General features: G+C 39.4%; 1 protein-coding gene across 5 annotated transcripts in view; it reads left to right on the top strand.

The window, feature by feature from the left end:
• Positions 1-18,516, top strand: part of LOC108410934 (synaptotagmin-2) — a 78,124-nt gene extending 59,608 nt beyond the window's left edge. For 4 of the 5 annotated variants that reach the window (XM_037534978.1, XM_037534980.1, XM_037534979.1 and 1 more), the window contains exons 3-9: positions 542-702; positions 6,217-6,348; positions 7,636-7,803; positions 9,815-9,982; positions 10,149-10,266; positions 11,216-11,349; positions 13,735-18,516. In XM_037534978.1, coding sequence (XP_037390875.1) covers positions 542-702; positions 6,217-6,348; positions 7,636-7,803; positions 9,815-9,982; positions 10,149-10,266; positions 11,216-11,349; positions 13,735-13,950 — 1,097 coding nt within the window. In that variant the 3' untranslated portion in view covers positions 13,951-18,516. The remainder of the gene's footprint in view (positions 1-541; positions 703-6,216; positions 6,349-7,635; positions 7,804-9,814; positions 9,983-10,148; positions 10,267-11,215; positions 11,350-13,734) is intronic. The other variant, XM_037534982.1, reaches the window with a different exon arrangement.
• The last annotated feature ends 204 nt before the right edge of the window (positions 18,517-18,720 follow it).

Here is an 18,720-nt window from a genome sequence, read left to right on the forward strand (position 1 = left end):
CATTTGAGCCACGTTATAGCAGTTTACATGAACTCATCTCTCCAAGACATTTGACAACCAAAACCCCTACCAGTACAACCCAAACTCACAGGGATGCCATGTGTTCCGTGTCTACAAGGTGGATAATCGTGGAGGATACACATGGTTGGGACCAGACGGAAAAATGCTTAATGCTTAATAGCAATGTGAAAAGATTCTACTGTGCAAAGCAAACTGCAGGTGAAGAGGCTGAATGGATAAACAATTGGTAATTGTTTGCCAAGTAACAACCAGTTTTGCCAATTTCCTCCCACACAGCAATCAGATTTCAGTCTGACTACCTGGAGATTCATTTAACTACCAAGTGTAAACACATGTGGCTTAAGTCTTATTAGAACACAGTCCAGTATTAGAATACATGAAATAACCAGGTGTAAAAGGGGTCTTTGACACTGCATCGCTATTCTGAGACCAGACTGCTTTTTTGATCATGTGATCAGTTTCACTGTAGTGTTGTGATTCATAATTTGGGCTAATTACTAAGTGTCTCTGTCTGTCACAGTGCCGCCCTGGGCTCTGATTGCCATCGCCGTGGTGGCCGCCCTCCTCATCCTCACTTGCTGCTTCTGCATCATCAAGAAGTGCTGCTGCAAGAAGAAGAAGAACAAGAAAGGCAAGAAGGGCAAAGACGGCTTCAACATGAAGAACATGCAGGGTGGAGATGTACGTATGCAGGAAGCAGAGGTCCCTGAGCACCTCTGCAAAAAAGGAGAACCGTGAGCTGATAAAGCTAAAGCTGCTGTACAGCACAACCTGCTCAGGCTCAAGTCCCTTACTTGGAGTGTGTATGTGCTGTGATGCGCTGTTACATCCACAGTGCACTACAGTTAATGATACAATTTCAGAATCAACCTGGCTCTGTGATTCTGCCCACACGAAAGGAAGTTGTAAGCTTGAAGTAGCAATCCAGATCATTTAGAAATCCTGCTGAGTCATCAGGAAGTGAGAGCAGATGTGTGTGGAAGAGGAGAGTCCATCTGGTCTGTTTTGTTGTGGAATTTTATTTCCTGTGTTTGTGAGTAATGTGAGTGTTGTATCTCATTGTGTTCTCGGATGAGAAAAGACACGCTAGGTGATGACAAGGCAGGAAAAGAAGAGATAGCCAAGTAAACACTGTGCTGGATCCACCAGCTCCTCAGATTTTTGGATGGGGGCATAACAGTGGTGTACTGTAAGTCTAAAGTAGTGTGATTTCTGTGCTGAGCTAGTCCAGTCCGGTTAGCAAAAATAGCCTAGCTAGTGCATACCCGCTAAAAGTACCTACAATCAAAGTCCTTATAAGAAAGCCTGTCCACTCACTGGCCATTTTGGCAAAAACCCCAGGCAGATACCTCCACTCATACAGGACTGGCTGTTTGAATAGGGAGAGACCTATGAATCCCAAACTAAAGGCCATATTAATGTTTCAAACAATCATTGGTAAAACCTGAGAAAACAAACAATACATAGTTTGGACCGTTTGTCTTAAAAAACACAAATTTTAATTATTATTTAGTTTGAGCTGCTGTGAACCAATCTATTGTAAACCAATCTATTATCATTATGCTTGAATTTGAACCCTTTACTTTTGTAAGCCTGATACACAAAAGTAGCAAGTTCTGCTGTTTATCCTACTCTCCTTTATTGATCATGTGATTTTTCAGGCCTGCTTTTGCATTTAACTTGATATGAATGTAATCTTTTCCTAAATATCACTGTTGTTGGTGGAAAACCTTGTATCTCCGTTTTTGTCGCTTTTCAGTTTTTGACATAACTGCATGTTGGTCTTTATATTGTGTGTACATTTTGTGAAGGATGAACCAAAACAAATGGCCAAAAATGATTTGGAAAAAAGTCTGGTTTCACTGACTTACATTGAAAGTAATGTATGTTTTTTCGTTTTCCTGTAAAGTTACAATTTTGGAGATACAAGGTTTTGTTCTGACAGGAGCGATATATAATCTTAAACCCATGTATAGGAATACAAGTCATACATCAGGCATACTTTTCTACTACTCTGATTAAACACAATGTTGTATATAAATTTTGCATCCAAAGCCATCTTTTATACAGTGATAGGAAACATGATAGCACGCAGAAAAGTCCAGTTCTACACACTGAGTTGGATAAAATCAGCTCAGTGTTGCCAGTGGGAACACATACATGGCATAACTCCTCTGGTGGCAGATTTAAAGGAGCAGCTTTCTTTTTTTGGCCTGCTACTGAGCTTGTCAGGTTCACAGGGTTAATGATACATTAATCTGTAATGCCTCATATCTTAAATACGTACAGTGTTAGCCAAGCTTTCTAGAAAATACAATATGCCACAGTGATTTTGCCTTATTGAATATATTTAGCTTTTTCTGCCTGTGGCTTCTTATCCATTTAATTTCAATGGTTGTTTTAGCTGCAGATGATACTAAACTGAATTAATTCAATACAGAGTCTGTTGTTCTTTATCCACCTTCTGGATTAGGAAGAGGGTGAAATTTCACTCCTTTCTCCAAAATCATAGTATATTATGTATCAGATTTACACATACCCCTCACACAACATAGCATATAAAGTGAAGTTCTGAATGCCTGAGCTTAGTTACAGTTGCTAAGCTACAACCAGACAGTTGGTATTTAGGGGAGACACTGAGTGAAGGGTCAGTCTTAATTTGTTCCTTTTCTTTCCTTTTAATTTCACATGCAGTGGTGGTAAAAGTCACCTGCTCTTCCAGTGATTCTTCTGAAATCAAAGGAATTAATAGGAAGTTCTTCTTTGCCACAGTTACAGCCTCTACTCTTCTCTTGTATGGTTAGTTGTGGCTCTTAAATGCCACTCCAACTTATCTCTAAGGTATTGAATGGAGCTCCATCACTAGAAAGAACGTGGTTCCACTGCTCCATAGCGCAATGTTGGGGGGGTTAAGCTCATGTACAGCTGCTCCAGAGCATCCTATTCTATTAGCAGGGCATTTTCCTGGAGATCATACAAGCTGTCCATGCACAGTTGATACTTGTGTCAGCAACAGATGCACCTTAAAGTACAATACATGTCCAAAAGCTTGTAGACACCCCTTCTAATTAGTGAACTCAGCTATTTTAAGGTCACCCATTGCTGACATGGGTGTTTAATTGTACTCATACAGCTTGTATAATCTCCATTATAAAGCATTAACCAATAGCATGGGATGGTCTGAAGCAGTTGTACATGAGCCTATGGCCACTATGCCCAATGTCAGCTAAAAGGGGATAACCCCCCAGCACTGGGCTGTGGAGCAACAACTGTGTTCTCCGGTGTGATGGAACCCAGTCCAATAGCTTTGGGATGAGCTAGAGTGCCATTTGACAGCCACAGTTAACTTCCCCTACAGAAAAGTAGAGGCTGTTGCAGCAAAAGGAGACACATTCCCAATTAGCACCCTTGTACATGCAAAAACGAAATATTTTCTAGTGACTATCCCGTACAACGGGGTTTCCCAAACACCATGAAGCACCCTCTGGTGGTCCTCAGGCCTATGCTGAGGGAAAGCCAGTAGTCCTTAGTGGGCCAGCGATGGCACTTTGTCTTATAAACCAGTTAAAAAAAAAACTACACCTCTGAATACAGCTCGTCTCAGTGAAGGCTACGGCCTCCAGAGCATGCTCAGATTTCCTCCTCCTCTTGTCCCTGTAGTGTGTCTGTTCTCAGAGTGGTGTTCTTGGTGTTGATGGCTCTCTTTGCTGTCTCTCGTTCTCTTCCTGGTGTGTCTCTTGAGTTCACCCTCTCCCTCTCCCTCTCTCTCTCTCTCTGCTCTCCCTCCCTTGTTCCCCTCCTGCTTTGTGTCTTTATGTGTGCGCGCCGTGCTTCTCGGCGCTTCTCCTTCTTGGCGGCGCTACGGTAGGTGAACGGACGAACGGCACCCAGCTCTTTGGCCGCCGAGTGCTAGTGCAGGGTTTGGCAGAATGATCATTGTAACTTCCTTGTTTTTTTTCCAACCTTTTACTGCTTGACAAGAAAAGAAACAAACAAAAAAAAACACAGGAAAGTTACAATGCAGATGATTACATGGACAAACCAATAATAACCAATGCAAAACCTTGTTATGAGAATGGAACAATTAACTCACTAATACTGACAGGTTTGAATATTTTAGTCAAAGGCAACCCATAAGACTCACAGATGCATGTGTTAAAGGGCATAGCTGTTTCTATGGGGGAGAAAAGCTCAGAATTAGAGGGTGATGAGGATTCTTTAAAGCTTTAAAGTGGGAAAAGACTTGATGCAAATAAAAGAACATTTAGACAATCTGAGGAGCATTAGATATAACATACTACGCTGTGCCCTTTAATTTGCTGCTATAGGGAGAATTTTAGGAATGGTCTTGAGACTGACAATTTTTTTGGTGGCACTCTGTCAGGAACACCAGTCACAGAAAAAAAAACATCACACAGTGCTGTTGAGCCAAAACGCACACTCTAATTCACATTATAAATCAATAAAACCAAAACAAGCTGAATGAAATATGGGAATCTGATGAAGAGCTCAAGTCATTTTACTCCTAAAGTCTCAAAGGATTTATGCTTTTCAGTACCTTTCGTTTTAATTAATTACACTCTGAACAGGAACCAATCTGATCCTGGATCAGTGTATGAATCAGCACTTACTTAAAGGAGAATTCCACAAAATTTGTTAAAAGTCTGCATAATCACAGTGCTCACATTTTAACAAAGCCATTCAGAGTGGTTTGGTGTGAAATGCTCTGTTCTAGAGAAACTTACCTAGTCAGACTTGTTCAAAGTGGTGGTGATAGGAACCAGACATCCACCTCTAAAAGCTCCCTCATAAATAGATATGGCTATGCTGCCTGAGGCCTGAGACATTGTTTCACAATAGTTCTGTGATATTTTGGTCTAAAAGTTTTTAAAAAACATTCATGGCAGAAAGGTACATATATGCCGAGCATTGTTAGGAAAAATAGTACTCAAATAAACCTTTTTTTTAGATTTATCACTATTTTACCACTCAGGAGGTATGTTTAGATCAGTAAGTGAGTAGAGTGCAAGTAAGTGGATTCAGTAAGTGTCTCCAACGCACCCCATCAAACCTCTCTGAAAGACTTTGTTTACATCTCAGTGATTGAATTATGCACAAAATCACTGGAATTCCCCAAAGATTAAGCCAGTTATTTGGTTAAATTTTAGCATCAGTAAGGAATCTGAATCAAAATTATTTTAAGCAATGGATTGTAGACTGAATAGAAATTGTAAAATGCATGTGTTATGTGTTAAACTGTAAGAGCTGATGATGCCTGTAAATTCACTGATGATGCCTGAATGTTAGTAATGTGTTTTTTTCTGCACCCGGTTGGGTGCTATTCAAAAATACTGAAGCAGAAAATAGAAGGAAAACACAAGTCAGCGTTTCAAAGTCCAGAAATAGCACAAAGGAACCCATTCCTCTTTAACTCATTTTTGCTCACCGGTTATTCCCTTGAGAATTACTGAATAGCAGTGAATTAGATCATGCTGACGAGAAAATGGGCCTGCAAATGCGGCCAGGCAGCATTTAGTCATATGCAGAAATTTTGAGCTGCAATTTCTCAGATTATTATTTCAAAAACATGGGATGTTTCAAATTATACATGAATGTGAACAAGTCACCAAATATATTTTCCTGTGTTTCACATCTTAAATAGTTTTACGTCTTAAAGTAAATAAACTTATTCAACTGAATACATTCACTAACATTGCGTTAGGGACCAAATGCTATAAGCTTGCTGGTCTTCACCAGCATAAATACTAGCATACATGTCAGTTTCATAGCAGTTACTGATGATTTTATTGTAGATTAATAAGTGAATAATAGGCCTGTTATTTACACTGAAGAGTCTGAACTGATGGGCACCAGTAGGATGCCAACTTCTACAAAGCACAAGATTCCACTATTTCCACTCAACATCCATGACTATATGAAAAAAATAATAACGTGTCACCAAAAGAAATTGTGAGCTCAAGTCATTTGCAACATCCAACCTTGAATGACTGCATTGGTAAGAGGCTGCTATAACAGGCGTATGAACAGACAAGAATAGTTATAATCACATCTACACTCTATTGCACCAAGAGGCTAACAAAGCCCTGAGCTTGTGGCATGCTGCAGACAGGAAACACTAAAACTCCTCAGTCTTCCTCATCTGCTAAAGGCATTTACACAAACCTCCCCCTGCAGAAACAACAGGATGATGACGACGAAGATGGAGAAACAGGTCTGACAGAGGAGGAGAAAGAGGAGGAAGAAAAGGAGCAGGAGAAGCTTGGAAAGCTGCAGTACTCTTTGGATTATGACTTCCAGGATAACAAGGTGCCTCATTTATTCTTTACTCAGTGATGTTTCAGTGATGGGTGGTGTTCGCTCATGTTTTTTTTTTCTTGTGATCTCTTTAAATAGAAATATTAAATGTAAGAAAGTACTGCAAATTTCTGATCAGAAGCTGAATGTCGCAGGTGGGGGTATAAGTCATGTTTACTCCCGCAAAACATCCATCTCTCCATTCAATGAAAGCATTGCATTTTTTATTAAATCTGATATTTTATTCAAACTATTTTAGGGTTTATATCCTACTTTTTTTCCTTTTTTATTTTTTTTATACTTGATCATTTTCCAACCATTACTTTTCCCTTAAGCAGTCTGTTTTGGTTGCTGAGCTTTTAAGACTGGAATATGTATTGTACTCTGTTCTGATTGGCTGCCACCATCTCTGATTGGCTGCCATGTATTGCACCTCAGTCCAGGCTGAAACACTCCTTATAACTGTTTGAGTGGGTGGGGCTAAATTGCTATAGGCTGAATAGGCGAACATCATCATCGTCATCATCATCTTAAACCACTAAAACCAGCTAGGGTCGCTGTTGCTGTTGGGAGAGCAGAGAATCCCAGATGACCCTGTCCCCTGCAGCTTCCAGGCCAAACTGGAGAAAAAATCCAAAACTCCAGCAGGTCCAGGGATGAAATTGAGGTCTTGTCCCAGTAGGCTGTGCCTGGAAAAACTCCACCAGAAGGTGGCCAGGAGCCATTCTAATCAGATGCCTGAACCACCTCAACTGGCTCTTCTCAATAGGCGAACATATGTAAATAAATAGATTTTTAAAAAGATTAAAAACAGAACTTCAAATTATACATGCTTTATTAACTGAGGAGAGAACAGTACAATTTGAAGCTTTAACAATATTTTTTGCATATGTTTCAAAATTTCCACCTAGAACATCTCTTTTATTTCAAAATTATTACATTTTTCTTTTATATGGACCCTTTAAGGCATTTTTCATTTAGTTCTTCAGGATTCTCCACCTGAAGGTATTTGCATTGCACTGAGGGTGATGCACAGAATTTTCTTTATTCAAACATCTGCATCATTTCCACCATAAATATAATATATTCCATCAACAAAATTATTGCAAGACATGACTGAGAGAAAAAACTGTGTCGATGTAATATATTCATGTAGAAATTATTTGCACAAATCAATTAAATACATTTTGTCAGTGAATGAAAAACTGTTTATTTCAAAACTGTGAAGGGTTTTATGCTTTCCTTCATGTCTCCTCTACTGATACCCTTTTTCTTTTTATCTACCACTTCTTTTCCCAGTTGACAGTGGGGATCTTGCAGTGTGCTGACCTGATTTCTATGGACTCTGGAGGAACTTCAGACCCTTACGTCAAAGTCTTCCTCCTCCCCGACAAGAAGAAAAAGTTTGACACCAAAGTGCACAAAAAGACACTCAATCCTGTGTTCAATGAGACCTTTGTCTTCAAGGTTTGTTCAAGGGAGCTTTTCTTCCTCCTTTATTTTGAAAAGTGTAATCTGCATCAAGCATTTTTTACATTTTACAGAGAATGTGATGTACTAATAGGCCTAAATAGTGAACATACTTTAAGTTTACATTAAAATATGAGTACATAAATGTAGTATTAACTCTATCATATGAGCATCAGACATCATCAGGTAAATTCATATTATGTGGAAGCCAAAGGGCCCTGCTCTGAAACATGTTCATCTAATGAAAACGTCTAAGATATCAGAGATATAATGTGAAATTGCTGTAGGAGTAGGTTTCAGGACTTAGTATGACTTTGCCTCCAGGATTCACAGCATCACGAGGAGTGGAATTTTCTGTACATGGTTCTGATGGTTCTGCAGTTGAAAACAAGTGACGCAATGTGTTGAAAGGCCTTTGATGCTAATTTTATGGAGCAAATATACTGCAAATATCCCTGTAAAGTTGTACGTTTATAATTGCGGCCCAACTTCTGCTGTTGCGACCACGTGATTTGGATAAGTGGTTCTTTGCACGGTCAAATGATTCTATGGTGATAAAACAGTAAGTGGCTCTTAAAAGAACCCTTTTTAAAAATGGTTCTTATAGCTCCAAATAGGGTTCCTCTCTTCTATGTACTATGCACTGTATGTCTAAGTGCAGAGCTTTTCCCATTAAAAAAGAAAAAACTGAAACAGACATTTGTTCCCATTACACCAATGTAGCTGATCCACCAAGCCATGTTTGCTTCCTTAGTTTTTCACCAGAGCCACGTGGCTAATGTAGCTAACAAGTACTAGCTAAACTAAAATGGCTAGCCCCGTGCAAACCGTGTGTTTAAATCACCGCACACTGGACTCAACACTTGCACACCAGTTATGTCTTAGCTGACCGACTACATTTAGGGTAAGAGGGAAAGAGTTTAAATGAGATTTTTCACAAGGATTCCTTAATTTTTCACTGAAGCAATGAGGCTAATGCAGCTAACAAGTACTAGCTAATAAGTATTAGGAGATCATATCCCACCAATTAGGCTAGCAGTTTGGAAACTGCATGTCTAAATCATCACACACTTGACTCAACACTTATGGTTAATATACTGTTATCTATAACAATGGACAATACAATATAAGGTAGCTTAGAACAGTAGTAGCATCACAGCTATCACAGTGTTCTTTTAGTAGTTTATGTTGGAGAAATCTGTTTAAAAATTCTGTTGTTTTCATCTTGTTCTCTAAATCTCCAGTACTGCCTGTGCTTCAGGCCTAATGCCTGCTTTGGCTAAACAGCAAGTTTTTCTTTCTCATAGTCACTAATAAGCTCTATAGGGAGCTAACAGGCCTCTGGTGGTCAGCCATGCAGCTACAGCTCAAACTCACTGCCTCGCTACGAGAGAGCTGATCTGGGACAGGAATCTTTCCCTATCTTCTAAGCCATCTGTCTGAGACTGTACAACTTTTAAAATGGGATGGCCACATTTCAACACTGAGTATATGAATGAAAGAAAGAGAGAGAACAAGCGAGACAGTTAAGTGAGGAAATCTAGTGAACTTGCTGAGAGGAGGGTAAACAGAGAGCAGTCGGCTTCATTTTATACCTGTCAGCAAATCGGAGCACATTCATTTTCTTTGATGTTCCTCCACTAATGAGTCAGTGGTACACACAGCTTATGATCTCCGTCAGAGGAAGAAATAGGATTTGTTTTGCTGTATTGGGTATATTAGGGAATAATACAGTTCAAGTAGGTCAAAGACTTACAGACATAAATTTCACTATGTTAGACTTGTTTGTTAAAAAAGAGAGAAGCAGCGTTAGCACTAGACTCATAATGTTGCTACATGGAATATACTGGTTGCCCAAACTAATCACAGTGGTGTGCAGCACAACTGGCATTACTACATTTTTTAATTTATTTAATTTAACACAATCCTTGCCATTCTGTAAGAAATATAATTACTTCATATAGAAGTTTTTACCAGTGTTCATTTTGCCTGGTGGTCTCCCCTTTAGGTTCCCTACCAGGAGCTGGGAGGAAAAACTCTGGTCATGTCTGTGTACGACTATGACCGCTTCTCCAAGCACGACATCATTGGTGAGGTCAAGCTGCCCATGAACACAGTAGACCTGGGGCAGCCCATCGAGGAGTGGAAAGACCTGGAAAGTGCTGAGAAAGAAGAGGTGAATGAACTGAAACATGTTTAAGGCCTTTACATGAACTGCATACATTTAAATCTATAGAGTCTATAGAGTCTAGAAGCATAAAGAGCTGCCATGCAAAGTAGCTTCATCACCTTCTCATCTGCTGCATGTGTGATTAATTGCCCTCTTTGCTTTCTCTCTGTAGCCTGAGAAGCTTGGTGATATCTGCATCTCACTACGATATGTCCCCACTGCTGGCAAGCTCACCGTTTGCATCCTAGAGGCGAAGAACTTAAAGAAAATGGACGTGGGTGGACTGTCTGGTGAGCAGAACCAGCTGAGCTGAGAAGTAGAAATGACCCTGAACATGTTAGGAGATTAAAGGGGAATTTTAAGTATTGTTCAGTCAATTCAATCAATGAGATGTAAACAAATAAGTGGCTTAGAAGATGTGTGTGTTTTGTGTGTGTGTGTGTGAGAAACGTCAGTGTGATTCATTGTAAAGAAAAATACCAAATCATTTTTTACAGTGGTGATGAGATGATCAGTATGTCTGTAACACAAATGTAGTGTTTCTCCAAAGCCACCAGTCAATATACATGCACCTTAGAGTTTGTGTATGTTGTAATGGTGTGTAAAGGTAAAACAGTGTTAACTTTTTTGGGGAACTGCTTTGCCTGCTTTGTACATACATCCTGTATGTACCTTTATGTCATGTAATTTATCTCCCAATACTATAATAAAACAATGTCTCAGGCATCAGGCAGCATATTCATAACGATTTCATGTAAAAACTTGAACGTGACGGAGCTTTTAGAGGCATTAAACTCTTCAGACGTCTGGTTCCTATCAGTACCACTGTGAACAATTGTGACTGGGTGCATTTATAGAATGGAGCATTAACATTTATTTATGCTGCAATTTAGAAACATTTGTGAAATTCTCCTTTAAGAATGTCAGTTTCACCTAAAACATAAGACTGACAGTGACTGATCACCAGACCTGTCCCTGTTGCATTAGTCTTACCCAGACAGGTTACTTTCAAAGGATAATTCTGTGGCAGTTACTGCTACTAATTACCTGATTATAATGAAATCAGTAATCCAGTCTGGAAGGATCTGATGTTTTGATGACACTTTAATGTTTAATTGCTGTCCACTTGAAGGTAAAACAGTGTCTCATGGTAAACTAGCAAAAGTTTGTTCATATATTCTTAAAATGGAGTATATGTGCAACAAGATAATGTGCTTTTGATATTTGCGATTTGTGCAGATCCATATGTGAAGATCCAGCTGCTGCAGAATGGCAAGCGTTTGAAGAAGAAGAAGACCACAGTAAAGAAAAACACATTGAATCCGTACTACAACGAGTCCTTCAGCTTTGAGATCCCACTGGAGCAGATGCAGGTAGGCAGCAGCAACAGAATTTATAAAAAGCATAGAGTTCATTACCTTGTGGAAGGAAGTACTGCAGTGAGTACTGGTAGTTCAGAGATTTGCTATGCAGTTCTTGAAAAGTATTGACATCACTAGATATGGATGGAAGCTGGGAGGTGGCTAGGAATATGTTGTTCTAGAGGTCCTCATAGACTTATGGTTTAGCTATTCCATATTTTAGCAGTAGGACACGAGAGGAAGTATGTTACTGTGAATAACATCGAGGACAGTAGATCCTAGATCCATGGTAACACACACAACCTCAAGCTTAAAAAAAATAGTTTAATATTTGCGATTCCTTTACCAAAACATGTAGTATCTTTTGCATTATTACTGATAGAGCCATAAAATTTCAATTTCAGTTGCAATTTCAGGTTTAGCCCAGGATTTTTAGCACTTGCTGGATTAACTAGTTTGTTCCAGTCAGTCTATAAAGCGTTTCACAGCCCTTCTTGTTTGCTGAGTTCTATTCGGTGCTGCTAGTTGTAGTTTGTTTAGTTAGTCTGTTACAGCTACTGACCCGAAAGGTACACACATGGTTCTTCAGGGTTCCTTTAGTAATATAGAACCATGTACCACCAATCTATATAAAATCATGAAAACTCAAAGTGTAATGCTGTCACAGAATTCAGATGCTCGCAAACTTTGTAAAAATCAGAAGTTTTAATGTGAACATCCACAACCACAATTGTAGTCCAGAGGCATGCAAAATGGTCAAAGCACAGAAAGGGAACACCAAGAATACCAAGGCAGGATCACAAGAATAAACAAGTCCAAAGGGTAAATCCAAAAACAGAGTCAAAGAACCAGAAAACACAAATCATACACGGGAGGGCAGTCAGAAGAACGCTCAGTAATTGCCATAGAACCAACAACACCTTGCAATGAAGCCAACTAAAGCCCAGGCTTTTAAACTAACTAAGAAGAGCACATGATCAATACACAGGTGGCACCAGTCAATAAACAGGAGGTCATGAACGCTGATAGGATCGTGGGGGAGAATCCGGGGTCAGCTGATCTCCAAAGGCAGTGGGAGATCGAGTCCGAATGTGTGTCCTGAGCGGAAGTAGGTAGTGTCATGTGTCTGTGATCTGCCAAGCGATCCTGGGAAATCGAGTCCGTTTCCTCAGCAGACGTGACGCAAAGAACCCTTGGCATGGTTTAAGGGTTTTTTGGATCACCAAAGAGTTCTTCAGATTGATGGGGAAATGTGCTGTAGATGGTACTATATAGAACCTTTTTGAAAAGGGTTCTGTATAACAACAAAACGGGTTTTTCTATTGTTCCATGCTTGGTGTTGTAACACCCTTAGAAGAATCCTTTTTTGGTACTATGTAGAACCCTTTTCAAAAAGGTTCTATATAGAATCATACGTTTTCCATCAATCACATCAGTCTGAAAAACACTTCGACAATGAAAAGTATGCTTAAGTCATGTAAAGGGTTCTTTGAGTGTTCATGGTTCTATATACAACCATTTTTTTTACTAAAGACCCTTGAAGAACCATCTGGTTTAAGAGTGTAGCTTCGGGCCAACAGGTTCAGATTCGGTGCAGACCTGTTGCCACACAGAACGTGGCCAAACGAGCTGCGGGTCAAGTATTTTTTAATAGAAGTTTAATAGATGTTTATTTTCTGTTTTTGCATGTACTAAAGTAGCAGCTTAAGCTTCACTTGCATGTTTGCAGTAGATGGACAATGGCAAAACATATTCCTTAGTTTTAAAATCGAAATGCAATGGAAAATTCTTCCACTGCAAGGAGCAACAGTGGTGGGTGGAATAAACCAGATATCGATTTTTTGAAAGGTATTATATAACGAAGCCATGCCATTGTTTGCATGGTTTCATGCCGCTATCAGTCACATACCACTACGAGGTGCGGAATGACGTTCTTTCAACACAAATATGTGAACACAGCATTGTTCCTAGTGTTGCTCCTGGAGGAACGTAATTTCACTCCACTGTGTACTTGTACATAGATAGAATGACAATAAAAGCCTCTTGACTTGACTTGAGTAACAGGCAGCTGCAGAGTAAGAAAACGCTTCTAAACCAATCAGACGGTGTTGCTGGAATGAACGGTTTTATAATAGACTTCTGAATTCATGCATTTTTCTTCAGTGTGTGCCATGCCCTTATTAGCAACTCTGAGTCTAAGCAAGATTTCTCAATGGCAAAAACGAGAGATTTTCAAAATGTGCTGCTGTCACACATCATAGTAAGCAAAAATTAGAGTTGTTACATTTTGTCCTGTGGACATTCACTCAAAGTTACTAGATCCTCAGAATTTTACATTCACTCATATTTTATTAACTGTAAAAATATTTTCAATACTGTCTTTGTTTCGCAACCTAGAAAATCCTTGTGGTGGTCACCGTCTTTGACTACGACAAGATTGGTAAGAACGATGCCATCGGGAAAATCTTTATCGGCAGCAAGGCATCGGGCACGGAGCTGAAGCACTGGTCTGACATGCTGGCCAACCCGCGCCGCCCCATTGCCCAATGGCACACCCTCAAAGAGGAAGAGGAGATAGACGCCACGCTGGCTGGCCTTCACGCCAAGAAGTAACACCACCTCTCTATAACTCGACTAACCAACTAACCAACCCCCACCAACAGCCACCACTGCATGAACCCTGACCTCCTTTACATCTACGCCACATAATCACACAGTATCCAGAAAAATATACTTGAAAAAGTAAAGAGCATTGCTGAGTGTGAAACATCCATGTCTCCATGTAACCTTTTCACTATGTAGCGTACATTTAGTAGAAGCATGGAGAGTGAAAGGAGAGCCAAAGCAGGTTTCGGATTGTTTTCCCTATGCTCTTCAGCAGAGGAATATTTGCACTTGATGGAGGCATATGGCCTACAGCACTGTTATACAAGACATTTTCTCCACTGTAGTCATTTACATCAATTCTAAACTGAAAATAATCTTATTGCATGTAAGTAAATTATTAATGAGGGCAGCTCCAAAGTGTGAGAATATGCTAAAAATCGAACTACCTGAAGATATGAAGCTACTCATTTGTGTCAGTAGTATAGGAAGGTGCCAACCAGGCATCAGAAATATATTTCCAATGTTTCCAGCATTGATCTTACAGCTGCAGTTAGCTAAATGTTGGGTTATCTACCATTTTCAATATGTTAAATGTTTAATGTCACACTACTGAGTGCTTTCAATGTGGATTGTCCACTTGAAAAGGGAAAGGCAGCCTAGTCTGTGGTTTATCGGCTGCTCGTTCTGCTTCTATGAGCTGGCTCCGAGTGCCTGAATGAATATGCCTAGTTAATTATCACAGTTTTTCAGCATTCATGTATTTCATGAATAGTCCCAGGTGTTGTTGAATATTTTATTGTATGATGAAATTGTTTACTATGTGTACGAAGACCTTTTTCGGGCTGCTGGATTTGACTTGAGAATTTTAGATAACAGAGTTGATTCTGTATATGAGATGCCGAGAAGATTCAGGGCTATGTGGAGCGATTTACAGCTCTCTGTTTATACGCTGTTGAAGAATAGGCTAATAAGTGATAATAACCAGTTACCATTTAATGCTTTATGTCTAAAATAATCATACTTTTCTTTGTCTGAGGGTTTAAAGGTGGGATTATGTTGTTATTGATTATATTACTGTGCCAAACATGGACTGACATCACATTCATGAGTTTCATTATGTTGGCCCATTTTAGCAGATACCACTTGCAGTATAGTGAAACTGGCCAAGAATGCTTTGTGAGAACTGATCTATTGCCATCTGTTCATACCGGTATGTACTCTTGAAAGCTTCTAATCCATTTTGATTCCCCTCTTTTCATCATCTCACATACATTTTAATACCTCTGGTTAGTCCACTGCCTTGTTTGGAGCATTCAGACCCATTCAGTACCACATCACTCTTTGAAATGCCAAAGTAACAATAATAAGGGACGCAGTTCAGTTCAGCGGAGATGCGATAATCATCGTCCAGTCATTTCACACTTGAAGGGCAACATAAGGAGATAGGCAGCATTTAATCCCAGTCCATCGGTGTGCACTTCTTTCCTCATAACTGTGCTCTGTACATATGCATTGATCAACTTTGTTAATACAGCATGTATCTATAACTTGATGTACATAGAAGCATGTTCTGAAGATAGAGCATCATTATATTGTGTATGTGTGTGGCACTTGTCATTTTGATAATAAAATGTAGAGGAAAAATGCACATTTTATTAAATTTCCCCAGAGTGGGTGTAGGACTGAATATAAATCTAGAGCTATATTAATAGAGTCTTTCAGGTTACTTTTATTGCCTGAATCTGAAGAGTGCTACTATGAGCTGTGTTATCCAATTAGAGCCCATATTTGCTGTTTAATCTGTAATTAGTTTATTCATGTGCTGATTGTGTTTTCTGTGTGTTTGTTCACTTGTTAACACTTCTGTGTCCATTTAAATGTGTTGATATTATTTTTGGGCCCACAATATTCTGCTCTTACTTTGGTTAAAGGGGAAATGATGCAGAATTTCTGCATAAATAAATGGCTAACATATAAACGAAGTCATTCAGAGTGGTATGGTGTGAAATGCTCTGTTCTAGAGAAACTTGGTAAGAATTGTTCACAGTGGTGGTGATAGGAACCAGACATCTAAAGCAACGTTTAGTGCTTGTAAAAGCCACTTTGCAGCATGTTATGACATGAAATGATGACACATTCATTGCCTGAGGCCGCTATGACACATCCGAGACCAGATATCTGGCCTATAGTGCACTTTTAAAAGCTACTCAGAGGGTGGCAAAGGTGCATTCAGGGTGGCCCATTTTAACAAATACCATTTACAGTAAAGTGAAACTGGCCAAGAAAACCATAATTTCATAATTTAGCACAATTTTACGTTCATCAGCATTACATGTCGTAACTTAGAAGACACGTGTAGGTCCAGGTGTGGTTTTGGACAGTAAAATTTGTGTTGTACCCCTGACTTGTGTTGTGACGTCTGGTGGCCATTTCCACCATTATTAAGAAACTGCCTTGTAAGTTTCTCTCTGTTGAAACGTTTCACATCAAACCACTCTGACTTTCTGCACGTCTCAAACGCCAAAATATGTACAAAATTCGAAAAAAAATGGTGAAATTCCCCTTTAAAGAGTAAGATAATAACCATTGTCGAAAGCCATACATGGGGGTCTTTTCCACAACAAAACGTGCACCTGGCTGCTAGAGATAAATCACATTATAAATCCTTGTGAAAAAGGATCTGAAAGGTAGTTTCAGTGTAACAAATGACACTGTCTGTTGAAAGGCAGTTTTATTTCTTTAAATGAACAGTTCACCAAGAGATCAAGACTCATTTCACGCACCCATTTCATAAACACATGCAGGAGAGTATTAGTATGCTAATGCTAGGCTACCTCCCAATCAGAAATGAATTACTTTAGCATTTCACTTTGCTCAGTATAGTGCTTGCAAGAAAATGATTAGTAGTTTATTACAATGCCAGCGACCCACAAGTAAAAGTGGCATGATTTTATTATGCAATGTGTGTCTATGTTGATGAATGCCTGTGTGCGTGCGGATGCATTTATATCCATTGAGGGTTGATTTCTGTTTTTTTACTGGATGGTTTGCCATATGGCTAATCGACACTGGTGGATAATATTCCGTCTTTTCTGAAGGAATAAGAAGAATATGTTGTAATATCTTGTCTTCAAAGCCCGTTGTCTAATGTGCTCCTTTGTTTTCTTTTATCTTTTCTTTAAGTTAATTATTTCTCAGTGTTGTACCTTTATATGTGGGCCTTTTTTCATGCTTGTCATTGTGTGTCATTGTGAAAAAGCTGTGAATAGCCAACTAAGATGTTTGTTTATTTGTTTGTTTTTTGCCTGTATGCAATGCCTTTGGAACTCCGTGCTCCGCCCACAAATGTGTTCTGTCATAGCAACTGTTGCTAGGTTGGACAAGCATGGCGAAAATCAAATTCAACCTAATTGGAATGTGTTTTTTTTATATTGGACCGTACAAAATTTGTTTAGTGTCGCCACATAATGTTTTATTTTGTAGCAAGTCAAGACTAGATTAAAAAAGGATTTGCAACCATGATGATATTACCTCACATATGCAACACAAGTACACCTGATCTGCCCTAATATTGTAAACTGTCACATGCATGCAAAAGAAATATAATTTAAACTGAATTACGCACTTTAAATGTGTATATTTAAAGAAAACAGCTTCTCATTAGGCTCAGTGCGTTTTTTGCCAATGCTTGCCCTACCTAGCAACAGTAGCTATGAGAAACATTTGTGGGCAGAGCATAGACAGGTCAATTGTGAGAGTAAGAAGCCTTGAAGTAGGGGCATTAGTAAAATGTTTTGACTTGTCTTTTTCATTTTTAATGTCTTATTTTTTTAACTTTGAAGTCATGGCTACAGTGCTTGTTCTCCTGCTACCGTTGCTTTAATGTGCCGTGTTGCTTTTTTGGTTCTTTCAAGCTGCCTTGGACTTCTAATGCCGCTGCGTAGGACTGCTTGCGTGTGTGTTGTGAACCTGCGTTGTAATAGGACCAATGCAGAATAAAAGAAATGTCTTCATGTTTCTTCTGTGACCATGATTGAAAAAGCTGCAGGGGCTCTTTACTCCCCTGCCAAGCAGACAACAAAATCCCAGTCTTCCCTGGGACACTGTGGACGCCAGTGACTGGCCCCAACCCCCAGTTTTCAGACATTTAATTCCACCACCTGTCAGAAACCATGTCAATCGCAAAAGACCTCTGCAGATGCAATACTGCCGACACTGCTGCTTACTAACACCACCTAACCCACTCTGTCCCTGCGCTCATCTCCACCGTGTAAAGACTTTTTCCAAAGAACTGCTCGCCCTCGTCCCTTTTTTGTCTCGTGTAGAGGTATCTGTATCAGTGATTCCTTTTGTGGATGCTTTGGCATGCTTTACCTTCTCTTACAGAGGAACACATTTGCCACTGGAAGATAAGCGTTTGCTACTCCTGTAGCTTAATGTAGCTTATTGTCATCCTGTAAACCAGAAATGTTAATACTTCAAGAGATACCAAGCATTAAAAAAGTCTACATGCAGATCCATCCATTGGTTACCGACTAGCTAATCATATGAAATAAAAGCCTTTTAAATATCTTTGTGTGGAGTGGTGCATCCGTCTTCCTCCTCTGATTAATTCAGTTTTATCTACATCAATTTGTGTCGAGACTTCATTTCATTTTTTTTTTTAAATGTAACCTCATGCCTGAGTGACGAATGCATTATATAATCACTTACATGTACAGGCAGTTTAAAGTGCCAGTGATCTTCTGTATTCTAAATATCTGATAAGCACTTCAC

The sequence above is a fragment of the Pygocentrus nattereri genome, chromosome 26, assembly GCF_015220715.1.
Source record: "Pygocentrus nattereri isolate fPygNat1 chromosome 26, fPygNat1.pri, whole genome shotgun sequence".
Taxonomy (NCBI): domain Eukaryota; kingdom Metazoa; phylum Chordata; class Actinopteri; order Characiformes; family Serrasalmidae; genus Pygocentrus; species Pygocentrus nattereri.